At 44.7% G+C, this 13,718-nt stretch overlaps 1 protein-coding gene across 2 annotated transcripts in view; it reads left to right on the top strand.

Annotated features, from left to right (window-relative positions):
• The window catches only part of pde4ba (phosphodiesterase 4B, cAMP-specific a), an 832,714-nt gene that overhangs the window by 672,904 nt on the left and 146,092 nt on the right, over positions 1-13,718 (top strand). For both annotated transcript variants that reach the window (XM_068037289.1, XM_068037290.1), the window contains one exon: positions 8,890-8,939. In XM_068037289.1, the coding sequence (XP_067893390.1) occupies positions 8,890-8,939 (50 nt within the window). The remainder of the gene's footprint in view (positions 1-8,889; positions 8,940-13,718) is intronic.

Genomic DNA, 13,718 nt, shown 5'->3' with positions numbered 1-13,718 from the left:
GGAGCTACAACTCAGGACTACATGCGTGCTAAACAATGTAAACAGCAAGTGATCCCACAACCAACGGATAAGATCAAAGCTCTACAATCCTGCTACATGCAATTGTGAATGGTGGTAGAAAGTTAAACAACTAATGGGAGGAGAAGGCTGTATGAACATCCCCATCCTCAATGATGGTGGAGCCCAACACAAGTGCTAAAGCGTTCGCAACCATCTACGGTCAGACGTGCCACATGGATGATCCATCTCAGCCTACTCCCGTGGTCCCCACCATCACAGAAGCCTGTCTTCAACTAATTCAATTCACTCCATGCGTTACCAAGAAATGGCTGAGCACACTGGATACAGCAAAGGTTACGGGTCCCGACAACAGCCCGGCTGCAGTGTTGAAGGCTTGTGCTGCAGAAGTAGCCATGCCCCAGCCAAGCTGTTCCAGTATAGTTACAACGCTGGCATCTACTGGCCAAAGCAGGACAAATCCAATGTGGCCAATTATCACCCCATCAGCCTACTTTCAATTATCAGCAAAGTGATGGAAGGTGTCAGCGACACTGTTATCAAGTGACACTTACTCATTAATAACCTGCTCACTGATGCTCAGTTTGTGTTCTGCCAGGAAACTCAACTCCATACCTCATTACAGTCTTGGTGCAAACATGGAAGAAAGAGCTGAATTTCAGAGATGAGTTGAGAGTGACTGCCCTTCACATCAAGGCAGCCTTTGACCAAATGTGACATCAAGGAACCTTGATCAACATCGAAGAACCTTTATCTACAACAAGACAGTGTCTCACCACTTCCCTTTAACCCAATGGCATTACCATTGCTGAATCCCCCACCAGCCGCATGAATGCTGTGGCTACAAGAACAGGTCAGAAGTTGGGTATTCTTTGCAAGTGACTCACCTCCTGACTCCCCAAAGCCTTTCCACCATCTACAAGTCAGGAGTGTGATGGAATACACTCCACTTGCTTGCCTGTCAACAGTCAAAGCTTGACACCATTCAGGAAAAAGCAGCATGCTTGAATGGCACCCTGTCGATCAACCTTAAACATTGCCTCCACCATTGTCTCACTGTGGCAACAGTATAAACTACATGCAAGATGCTCCGCAGAAACGTGCCAAGGTTTCTTCAACACCTCCCATACCCATGACCTCAAGCATCTAGACAAAGACAGTGAGTGCATGGGAACACCTCCACTTCCAAGTTCCCCTCCAAGTCACACACCATCCTGTCTTGGAAATATATTGCCGTTCCTGCATTGTTGCTGGGTCAAAATCCTAGAACTCCCTACATAACAGCATGGTGGAAGTGTACTTTTACAACACGGACTGAAGTAGTTCAGGAAGATGGCTCACTACCAGCTTCTCGAGCAATTAGGGATGGACAATAAATGCTAGCTTTGACAGCGCGCCCATATTCCATGAATGAATAAAAAGAAAATTCTTTCTCAGCCCTGTGCTATGGAAGTTTATCTTAGGTCAGTAATATGGGCCTTATATTTGCCATCCTTGCCCCTATGCTAGGAAATGTTGGTGAGGAGTCCCACTTATGATGGCTATCCAACTACCTGCTCCACTGGATAATTAACCGACGTGTGGAAATCGGGTAAAAACAATTTCAGTGCCCTCCATGGAAGAATAGTTTGTTGTCTCTCACTGTTTATGCTCAAATATGAAGATGTTCCAGCATTGCTCAGCACCTTCAGGAGTGGGGAGAAGAAAACTGTCAGAGGGAAGAGTTCAGGATGTGACTTTAAATATTAAGTCACAAAATCAGTGGAGTAGGTCTTATCATTATATTTTCTACTGAGCTCAAACAAAGCAAGACGTGTTGAGACAGTTATGGCATCCAGGTACTCTGCTACAGTGTCAACCATGAATGCTGTGTGGAGAAATACCCAATTCTCATTATCATCAGCAAGTATTGAAAAAGTAACTGGTGATACTATATTTATTTTTTTAGAGATACAGCACTCAAACAGGCCCTTTGGCCCACCGAGTCTGCGCTGACCATCAACCACCCATTTATACTAATCCTACACTAATCCCATACTTCTACCACATCCCCCTGCCACCTACCTATACTAGGGGCAATTTATAATGGCCAATTTACCTATCAACCTGCAAGTCTTTGGCTATGGGTGGAAACCGGAGCACCCGGCGAAAACACGGTCACAGGGAGAACTTAAAGTATTTAGAGATTTTGGATGGGGTGCCGGAAGAACTGAGAGGGAAAAATTAGCAGGAGTAGGAACTCAGGAAGGAGACCCAGATAGTTAGTAGATTTCCAACTCCAGATGTAGTCTGACTCTAAGTGTTTTGTCTTTTGACAATTCAGCACCATTCTCCTGCATGGAACCATGTCTCTACATGTCCAAGTCTCTTCCCTCTCATTGCTTCAGGCATCTGGTAAATAATCTGTTCCAATTCAAAGTACTTTCCCGACTCAGCTGCAACGCCCATCATAAATTGGCATGACTTGCGTCCTCTTTTAATGCTACTCCGCTATATATTACCCCATACGTATCTGTGAATACGTCATGTACCACACCTCATTGCAATCTGTAAACTTTGTTTTTTAGACAACTTAAAACAAAGGAAAAGTGTTTGGAAATCACATTTTCCTGTAAAAGAGGACATGTGACATGAAATATAAAAATCATGCATGCTAGAAGAATAGCAAACGTTAACCAACAACTTCAAAATAAATTAGCATTGCCTCAAAAAGCTGACAGCTAAAAACACTCCTGATTATAAGGCAATGACATGTAAAAACAAGTAGTTCCGTGGGTTTTGTAACATAAGCTGTTGGAGTATACAACATTCCTTCACTTCTGTTAAAGGAAAAACAAGCAAAAGTACATGAAAAGCAAGAAAAGGAAGACCAGATATCACAAAATTTATGATGCAGTTCTGAGGGAGGGGGGTGCACAATAATGTTCCCCCAGAAAATTTAGGATTTTGTACAGTAATAATTGTACCTTCTTAATTTTAAGCACTTTTATACTTCATAATAGATTTTGTGTACAAAAAAGACACAAAGTAATGTTTGGATTTTTAACACACAAACCACTTATCACTTATCCTAAGGTTACCTCAGCTGTCATTTTTCCATATCCAGTGCTCCTGTTCCAATTCATAGAAGTACTCTATCGCTGCTACACATAGGGCTGAATTTTCGGTGGCGGACGAAAAAAATGGCGGCCACGCAGTGGCTCATTTAAATATGCAAGGTGGGCTGCCGCCCCCACCCCCACCCCCCCATCACGTGGCGGGGCAGCCTCAGCTGCCTCTCCGCAGGCAGTGGCACCATTTCTAAAGGGCTGCCAGATCGTCACAGACACTGCAGATTTGAACCCCATTCCCCTATCCCCAAAACACTTAAATTGCCGAGTTGACCTCTTTACCCCATCCCCAACTGCACAAAGTGAAGAAGTCGCCTCTACCCCCCCCCCCCACCAAACAGTAGAAATGCAGAGTTGACCCCATCCCCACCCCTCCAAACTCCAACATTAAAAATCCAAAGTTCCCCCCTTGCCCACCTCTGTGGCGCCGGCTTTCCCTGGACGGGAAAGTGAAGGCGCATGAGTGCCGCCTGTCGCATGGAAGATCCCGGACAGCCGGTAAGATCGTGAGGGATTGTATGTAAATATATTCATGCCCTTTATTAATGTATTTAAAGTTGGGTCTCATCGCCAAGCGGCGGGGTAGGCATCACAGAACCTCGCTGCCGCTGGGAAGATCGGGCCTGGCAATCCTGGTGTCGGGCTCCATGGCAGGCCGATGCAATCTTCAGCGCCCCCGCCTGGACGCCCAACGCCGGGAGCTCAATAAAATTCAGCCCTTAGTTTTGAGAAATATTGGCCTAGAAATTGGTTCATGCCGGCCTGCTGGAACAGGTAGGCTCAAAGCCCAATGGATATGAAGCTTCAGGACTCATTTACATCAGACTAGTGATGGGCAGATAGCTGCAATGCATCCTTAGGCAGCTCACCATGAAACACATCATTGGTGGCAATGGTTCTTGGGTAGGTCCAAGAGGCAGGGGTGAAGTAATCAGGAGGGAGGTGGGGTGATTGGGAGAGAGGGATGCTGCAATCAGGAAAGGGAGGAATGCTGTGATGGAGGGTGGCAGTGATCAAGAGGAAGGGAGTTTGCAATCAGAAGATGGTGGAAGATAGGATGATCAGAAGAGGAAGGGGGGCAGTTGTTAGGAGAGGCAGGGAAGCTACAATTGGGAGAGAGGCAATTGGAGGGGTGAGGGATGGGTGGTTGGCCAGCTGCAACCCATGTTTTAATGTAGAGCTAGGATGAGTAAATTTTTTTTTTTAACAAACCTTACCATTTTGGTGAAAGCTTGAAGTGGTACTTTTAAGGGCTGTTGGTGAGGCCAGACATCGAGAGATACAGCACTGAAACAGGCCCTTCGACCCACCAAGTCTGTGCCAACCATCAACCACCCGTTTATACTAATCTTACATTAATCCCATATTCCGTACCATTCTCCTACCTACACTAGGGGCAATTTACAATGGCCAATTTACCTATCAACCCAACCGGCAAGTCTTTGGCAGTGGGAGGAAACCAGAGCACCCAGAGAAACCCACGCAGTCACAGGGAGAACTTGCAAACTCCATGCAGGCATTACCCAGAACTGAACCTGGGTCGCTGGAGCTGTGAGGCTGTGGTGCTAACCACTGCGCCAACCTGGTTTTCCTGAATGCAGTAGGCACAGCACTGACTGCATTTAGGCAGTTCAGTTTTACAAAGACAGCACAAAAGAGGAGTTAGGCCCCCTATCTGTACATGCTAAAGGTCTAGCGCCTGTTTCAGGTGTGGGTCCTGGATGCATCTTTTGCTGCCTATAACCAACATCACTGGTAACACACTTATGGCTCAGGATGTACATGCACACGATGCGTGCCATTATTGGACGCTTTGTCTCACATTTTATGGTTTTATGCTCGTAAACCGGATGCAGCATCAATAAATTTTCAGACCACTGAACACCATCCAATTCAAACTTCTGTGCTCCAACATTTCAAGTTTGTAACTGGGACTCATCTCCTTCTCCTGCCTCAACTTAATTTGCACTTTTCACATCTCCCAATTCAACCTGGGACACTTCTACCTTTCACCAGCCACCACCCCCCCCCCCCTCCCACTGTCGATTCAACCTGGCACACTTCTGCCTTTCGCCACCACCCCCCCACCCCGCCCACTGTCAATTCAACCTGGCACACTTCTCCCTGCCACTGTTCTTCCATCTTTGCCATTCAATTTGTTCCTTCTCCTCTCCCCAGTTCAAGATGGCACTCCAATGTTGACAATCTATCTTTCCACTCTGTCAGTTGGTGCTGGCATTCTCCTTCATCTTTCATACATAAACAGTTTCTGTCGTCTTCCCCCTCTCCATTATTACCATCCATTTCCTTTTTCATTCCTTCTTTCTTTCCATTGTGGGGAAGCAGCCGGCCATTGACTTGACTAAGATTGGTGATTCAATACCATAGAAATCTGCAGCCATGAACCTCCTTCATCCCACTCCATGGTATTATTCATTATGCTCCCATCCGCTTTGAACTTTACCAGATTTTAACTGTGGAAATGGCTTGGAGGCTGTTGACCTATCTATTTTTCCATTCTGATCAGAAAGTGATACATGCTTGCAGGTTATGTGAGAGGATCCAGGATTGCCTATCTGGTTCTCAGTGAGATTGCTCTGACTGGAGCCTGCAATGCAAGGAGCTGAGACGGGTGATCCAAGTTACTCCCAGAAAGATTGCAGTACTTAGGTCATCTTTCTGTCATCACAAACTGGCTTGTTTGTCCCTACCCTCCTTTAACTTTAACTTTAAATGTCCCGTCATATATGCTGCTCCTGCGGTCTACATCCTCACTATGCTGAAATCAAAGCTTATTACACTAGGAATACGCAGCAGGTCAAGCAGTTTCTGTGAAGAGAAAAGCAGAGTTAATGTTTCAGGTCGATGATCTTTCATTAAAAGTTCTGATGACAGGTTAACGACCTGAAACATTAACTCTGCTTTTCGCTGCACAGATGCTGCTGAGTATTTCAAGCACTTTCTATTTGTGTTTCAGATTTCCAACATCCGTAGTATTTTGCTTCTGTGTTTATAACACTAGGACTGATTTTAATGTGGCCTGCCCAAAATAAACTGGGCGGTAGTGCTCTCAAACATGCTTCAGCTGAACATAGAAACAGGTGTAGGCCATTCAGCCTTTCGAGTCTGTTCCACTGATCAATCAGATTCTGCCTGATCTGTACCTTGACTTCATTTACTCACCTTTGATCCATATTCCTTGATACCTTTACCTAATATAAATCTGTTGATCTCAGTCTTGAAAATTTAATTTTGACCCAGCATCCACAGCCTTTTGGCGGAGTGAGTTCCAGATTTCTACTACCCTTTGTTTGAAAATGTTCTTCCTGATTTCTATGCTAAATGGCCTAGCTCTAATTTTAATATTATTCTTTCTTGTTCCAGAAACCCACCAGAGGAAATAGTTTCTCTGTATCTACCAACTGAATCCCTTTGTCATTGAAAAGACTTTGATTAGAGTTTGTTACTTGCAGATGAGTGTATTTGACAGTGTAACATTATTGCAAGTATCTGTGACACAAGTGCAAATGACTGATAAACACTTGTTGATAGCCATTTGTTTTGCAATATGTTTGTGGTATTTAATATTTGATGCTGATATCTATTGTGATGAAGTTCAGAACAGGAACTTGTGTTTCAGTTAGATGAAATAGCAGTGAACAGCATAAGGTGATTGCCTTGGCTCACATTTCCTGCAGTGAAAAGATTCAAAAACTCAATTTTTGAAATTGATCCCATGCGTATGTATATTTAAATAGGCCTTTGTTTGAGGGAAAGGGAAAGCATAAAGAGCCATGTGTCACTTGTGCTGTATTTCTTTCTTTGGCCTCCTTGTCTCGAGAGACAATGGGTAAGCGCCTGGAGGTGGTCAGTGGTTTGTGAAGCAGCGCCTGGAGTGGCTATAAAGACCAATTCTAGAGTGACGGACTCTTCCACAGGCGCTGCAGATAAAATTGGTTGTCAGGGCTGTTACACAGTTGGCTCTCTCCTTGCGCTTCTGTCTTTTTTCCTGCCAACTGCTAAGTCTCTGCGACTCGCCACTCTTTAGCCCCGCCTTTATGGCTGTCCACTTTATGTGCTGTGTTGCAAATACATAATTAGTACTGCCTGCGTACAAACAGCACTGGAAAGTTTTGCTAATTTTCAGTGATGGTGATGTTCCTTTAGGAATGATATTTATGGGGGGAATTGTGTGGTGCAGTAGTTTAGCATATTGTCCTTTCAGTTTAGAGATCTGTTGGATTCTAATCCATGATCCTACCATGGAGAATGATGGAAAATTTGGCGATGAGGACTATTTCCACTTCACTGTCTAATCCTGCATTTCTCTCCCCCTATTTTGCCATGACCACTGCTCCTTCCCCACACTGCATACAGCTGGCAATATGTCATGAGGCCTAGAGCCCCAGCAAATTCTCATCTTATAGCTACAGTTACTACTGCTTCATGGGGCTGCCATAGAGTAGGAAGAGGTAGGCCCAGGAAACAATGGTAACAGCTCTGAGGTCCCTGCATGGAGGGAGAGGGCCTTGAAGCAACTTCTTCACTTTCCATTCTGGTCCGTATTTGCCTTGCTTTATAGACCTCCGTCACTTCCAAAGCCTACAGGGTTACCAATCTTCAGAGCGCTTCTGACCCTGTAAATACCTCTTCTAGTACTGTAGCAGTCATCCTGTGGCAGCACCACTGGGATTTTGCTGCTGGCAATAGTGGTAAACCCTTCTTATCACCAGGAATTCCACTGGGAATCCACCCTGTATTGCTAGTTAATCTCAATCCAGTAAACTGGAGTTTGGGTAGCACTGATGTCCGAGGGGAGGACAGAAGTACTATTCTGTCAGAACACTTCCCCCAGCCCTAGAAAGAGAATCCCAGCCCTAGATTCAAAATCCAGCCTATATTGATAGGATGAAAATCTCTGTCCGCCAGCTGTTGGGTCGCATGTGAAATGTGTTTGCGTACGACCAACCAATTCAAAGTGAACTTCTTGGCAATTTCATGCAGTGTCACAAGGATGCAGGAAATGAGAAAATTGCTATACTACTACAGGTAGAATTGAATAATTTTGCTGATGCTGTTTTGAGGGTTTTTATTCTCCATCTAACACACATTGTACCTGCCCTGCAAGTCCTTTGTAGTCAGACTGCATAGCTAAAATTGAAAGGTTTTCTGTTGTCTGGTACTGAGATCCCATACCTTCAGAAAGGTAAAGGGCGGCACAGTGGCGAAGTGGTTAGCATCACAGCTCCAGTGACCCGGGTTCAGTTCTGGGTACTGCCTGTGCGGAGTTTGCAAGTTCTCCCTGTGTCTGCGTGGGTTTCCGCCAGGTGCTCCGGTTTCTTCCCACAGCCAAAGACTTGCAGGTTGATAGGTAAATTGGCCATTGTAAATTGCCCCTAGTGTAGGTAGGTGGTAGGAGAATGGTGGGGATGTGGTAGAGAATATGGGGTTCATGTAGGATTAGTATAAATGGGTGGTTGTTGGTTGGCACAGACTCGAAGGGCCTGTTTCAGTGCTGTATCTCGAAATAAATAAATACAGAGTAAGAAAGAAAATAACTAGCAAAATGTTAATAATAAAATTATTTTGAAAAGAAATGTATTATAAGAGGTTTGCTGCAAAGCTAGTTTTACCTTTCTGACTTGCTTACAACTTGTAAACTGCATTTTGTATCTGACTTTTGTGCTACCCCAAGTTACTTTACTGCTTTGATGTATGAAGGTAGGTTACTGTCTGACTTGTTCTTTCTCTCTTTCCATAGGAGATCCCCAGCAACAAGTCAGCCATCCATATCCAGAATCAGCCTCACAGGTACCAAATTTTTTCTTGAAGATCATGTTCAAACCCAAAGGAGGATTTTAATCTTATTGTTAGGTATACCTTTCAAATATGACCACACTGCTTGTACTGTTATCCACTCCCAAACTTCCTTTTTTAGACAAAATGCTGGTGCTGCGTTATTCTGCACAGTTGGAAATTGTGCCGTCTGCTGCTCTGCAATGTTTTGTCCATTAGATTGGCTGGAAACTGGTGAAATTCATGTACCAATTACTTTACAGAGCTGTTAACTTGACTTCAGTGTCAGTAATGTCAGATAAAGTAAGTATTGCTGTTGCATCAGGAGGATCTGATGTTCAGCTAAAGATGTTGACCTGCATGTTCTGACTTGCTAGGAACCCAGTCCATGGTGACTTTCTGACCGCCCCTCTCGTTCTGCCCTGATTCTGGTGGATCTTATGCGGTTGTGCTAATTATAGGAATAGTGGAAGGCCCTCAAAGGTATTTCTAGTTGCATCATGTCACGTGCCTAGGCTGAAGAGGTGGGGGGGGAGGAAACTCTCTAGCAAGTAGTGTAGTTGACGGTGCTGATAATAGCAGAAAAAAGTTTTTCGCTCCTTTTTTAAAAAAAAAAGTTTCTGATCACAGCCCTTTACATTTTAAATAGTCCTTTATGGTTGCAGCATTGATGATGGTCAGGACTGCGACAGCATTCCTGATGTCCAGCATTGCTAAAGCATTAATAGTGGGAAATACTTCAAATGGTGTATTTTCGTCATTAATATTTAATTTGAATAAAAATATGGCTGGGCGAATTCAGCATCTGCCTGCACTTCTGGCGGGAAATCCTGAAATTGTTGATGGGATCAGGAAAATGGGGGGAAATAGCTTCCCATTTTCTGGGCTCACCCACACAGCAATCGCCTTAAAATCTAGACCATAGTTTTCGCTGGTACCTCTGGAGGCAGCAGTACTGCTCAGGGAACTATCAACATTTTTTCTGACTGCTGGTGGGGTCATCATGAATATACAATGTTTTGGTGTCGTTATCAGGTTCCTGATCTATTTGGACATTCCTCAGTAATTGGGTAAAGTTCAGTGTAAGAAATTTATTTCAATAATAGTTCAAAAGTAACAATTTATAACCTTATTTTATGCATGCACAGTTTGTTTGTTGCTCTAATGTGATGAAAGCTGCTTACAATATCAACAGGGCACATTCTACAATAATGACAGCAAAGTGTATTATAGAACCAATACTTCAAGAAATTCTGTACGATGAATGCAGTATTCCAGCAACCATTATAGAGCCAATACAAAAACATTAATACTTCAGTGTTATCTCTTACTGTGAAAAGAATAAACAAATAGCTTTGAAAGAGTTTGTGGTCAAAGGTATGTACAGATATATTAACTTTTTTTGCTGAAATCTATATCAGTATGTTTTTTTTAGAGATACAGCACTGAAACAGGCCCTTCGGCCCACCGAGTCTGTGCCGACCATTCTTTTCTTTTTCTTTTGGGCCTCCTTATCTCGAGAGACAATGGATACGCGCCTGGAGGTGGTCAGTGGTTTGTGAAGCAGCGCCTGGAGTGGCTATAAAGGCCAATTCTGGAGTGACAGGCTCTTCCACAGGTGCTGCAGAGAAATTTGTTTGTTGGGGCTGTTGCACAGTTGGCTCTCCCCTTGCGCCTCTGTCTTTTTTCCTGCCAACTACTAAGTCTCTTCGACTCGCCACAATTTAGCCCTGTCTTTATGGCTGCCCGCCAGCTCTGGCGAATGCTGGCAACTGACTCCCACGACTTGTGATCAATGTCACACGATTTCATGTCGCGTTTGCAGACGTCTTTATAACGGAGACATGGACGGCCGGTGGGTCTGATACCAGTGGCGAGCTCGCTGTACAATGTGTCTTTGGGGATCCTGCCATCTTCCATGCGGCTCACATGGCCAAGCCATCTCAAACGCCGCTGACTCAGTAGTGTGTATAAGCTGGGGGTGTTGGCCGCTTCAAGGACTTCTGTGTTGGAGATATAGTCCTGCCACCTGATGCCAAGTATTCTCCGAAGGCAGCGAAGATGGAATGAATTGAGACGTCGCTCTTGGCTGGCATACGTTGTCCAGGCCTCGCTGCCGTAGAGCAAGGTACTGAGGACACAGGCATGGTACACTCGGACTTTTGTGTTCCGTGTCAGTGCGCCATTTTCCCACACTCTCTTGGCCAGTCTGAACATAGCAGTGGAAGCCTTACCCATGCGCTTGTTGATTTCTGCATCTAGAGACAGGTTACTGGTGATAGTTGAGCCTAGGTAGGTGAACTCTTGAACCACTTCCAGAGCGTGGTCGCCAATATTGATGGATGGAGCATTTCTGACATCCTGCCCCATGATGTTCGTTTTCTTGAGGCTGATGGTTAGGCCAAATTCATTGCAGGCAGACGCAAACCTGTCGATGAGACTCTGCAGGCATTCTTCAGTGTGAGATGTTAAAGCAGCATCGTCAGCAAAGAGGAGTTCTCTGATGAGGACTTTCCGTACTTTGGACTTCGCTCTTAGACGGGCAAGGTTGAACAACCTGCCCCCTGATCTTGTGTGGAGGAAAATTCCTTCTTCAGAGGATTTGAACGCATGTGAAAGCAGCAGGGAGAAGAAAATCCCAAAAAGTGTGGGTGCGAGAACACAGCCCTGTTTCACACCACTCAGGATAGGAAAGGGCTCTGATGAGGAGCCACCATGTTGAATTGTGCCTTTCATATTGTCATGGAATGAGGTGATGATAATGCCGACCATTAACCACCCATTTATACTAATCCTACACTAATCCCATATTCCTACCACATCCTCACCTGTCCCTATATTCCCCTACCACCTACCTATACTAGGGGCAATTTTTTTTATAATGGCCAATTTACCTATCAACCTGCAAGTCTGTTGGCTGTGGGAGGAAACCGGAGCACCCGGAGGAAACCCATGCAGACACAGGGAGAACTTGCAAACTCCACACAGGCAGTACCCAGAATTGAACCCGGGTCGCTGGAGCTGTGAGGCTGCGGTGCTAGCCACTGCGCCACTGTGCCGCCCGTTTTGACATTCATTTCAATAGAATTCACATTGATAATTTATTGTTATAAATTCAAAGTAAATCAGAAATATTAGAAAAGTATTTGATTCATCAACTATCCCTGAAGTATAGGTACATTGGCCTGAACAGTTCCTGCCATTCACTATGCCAATACCTAAGAAAGGGAAAAGATGAAGGCCGCAATGCCTGTGGACCATAGCCATAACCAGAATCATTGTCTTCGAAGGAAAAGAAAAAAGAAAAGACACCTGGAAAAGAAAATATGACATGCAAAGTGTTATTTCGGTCTGATAAAATGAAAACACATTATTCCACTGGAACTTTTCCAGCTTGGTAGTATAACTTAAGCAGACAAGGGCAAAAAATCAGTTGGGGAACTGCTCCACCTGCTCTCCACATATTGCTTCACTTCTGGGATATTTCACTGACAGGGGAGACAGAAAACCTTAATTTGGGTAGCTTTATTCAACTCGGATGTAAATAATATAAGAACACCCATATGGTATGTTTCCCATTATTTATGCCTTACTGACAATGGGCACCAGCAAAACTGGTGCATGAGGGTGCTGCAAATTACAGATTTCATTTGGCCCATTTTTCGGAGTAAAATAATGTATGGAAAGATGAGTACAATTATTTTGGCACCCCTCCTCATACCATTCAGCTTGTTTCTCTTTTCACTTTTTCTCCTACTTCCAGCTAAGCAATATTCACCTCTACTTTGACCTGCCACTTAAGGCAGGGCCATCATCATTCCTGCCCCTTTCACAGAAAATGCTTCCAAAGGATTTTTTTAAATTCATTCATGGGATGTGACTATCGCTGGCAAGGCCAGCTGTTGTTGCCCATCCCTAATTACCCTTGCAAAGGTGGTGGTGAGTTGCCTTCATGAACTGCTGCAGTCCAACTGGTGTAGCTACACCCACGGTGCTGTTGGGCAGGGAGTTCCAGGTTTTTGACTCAACAATAGTAAAGAAACAGTGATATAATTCTAAGTCAGGATGATGTGTGGCTTGGAGATAACTTGCAGGCGGTGGTATTCCTATGCATTTGCTGCCCTTGTCCTTCCAGGTGGTAGAGGTCATTGGTTTTAAAGTTGCTGTTGAAGGAGGCTTGGTGAGTTGCTGCAGTGCATCTTATAGATGGTACACACTGTGTGCCAGTGGTGGAGGGAGCGAATGTTTAAGGTGGTGGATGGAGCGCCGATCAAGCAGGCTGCTTTGTCCTGGATGGTATCGAGCTTCTTGAGTGGTTTTGGAGATCCACTCATTCAGGCAAGTGGAGAATATTCCATCACACTCCTGACCTGTGCCTTGTAGGACAGGCTTTGGGGACTCAGAAAGTGAGTTACTCGCCATAGAATTCCCTGCCTCTGACCTATTGCTTCCAAAGTATTTCTATTGCTCCGGTGAAGTTTTTGGTCAGTTAGTGGGGGATTCAGTGATCGTAATGCTGTTCAACATCAAGGGGGGGGGGGGGGGGCGATGGTTTGGTTCCCTCTTGTTGAAGATGGTCATTGCCTGGCACTTGTATGGTGTGTATGTTACTTGCCACTTATCAGCCTAAGCCTGAGTGTTGTCCAGGTTTTGCTGCATGCAGGCATGGACTGTTTCAGTATCACCAATAGTACTTCACATTGTGTAATCATCAACGAACATCCCCACTTCTGACCTTAGGATGGAGGGAAAATCATAGATGAAGTAGCTGAAGATTGTTTGGCCTAGGACACT

The sequence above is a fragment of the Heterodontus francisci genome, chromosome 8 (genome assembly GCF_036365525.1).
Source record: "Heterodontus francisci isolate sHetFra1 chromosome 8, sHetFra1.hap1, whole genome shotgun sequence".
Classification (NCBI taxonomy): domain Eukaryota; kingdom Metazoa; phylum Chordata; class Chondrichthyes; order Heterodontiformes; family Heterodontidae; genus Heterodontus; species Heterodontus francisci.
Note: the sequence above shows the minus strand (reverse complement) of the source record. Positions and strands in the feature narration are given on the sequence as shown.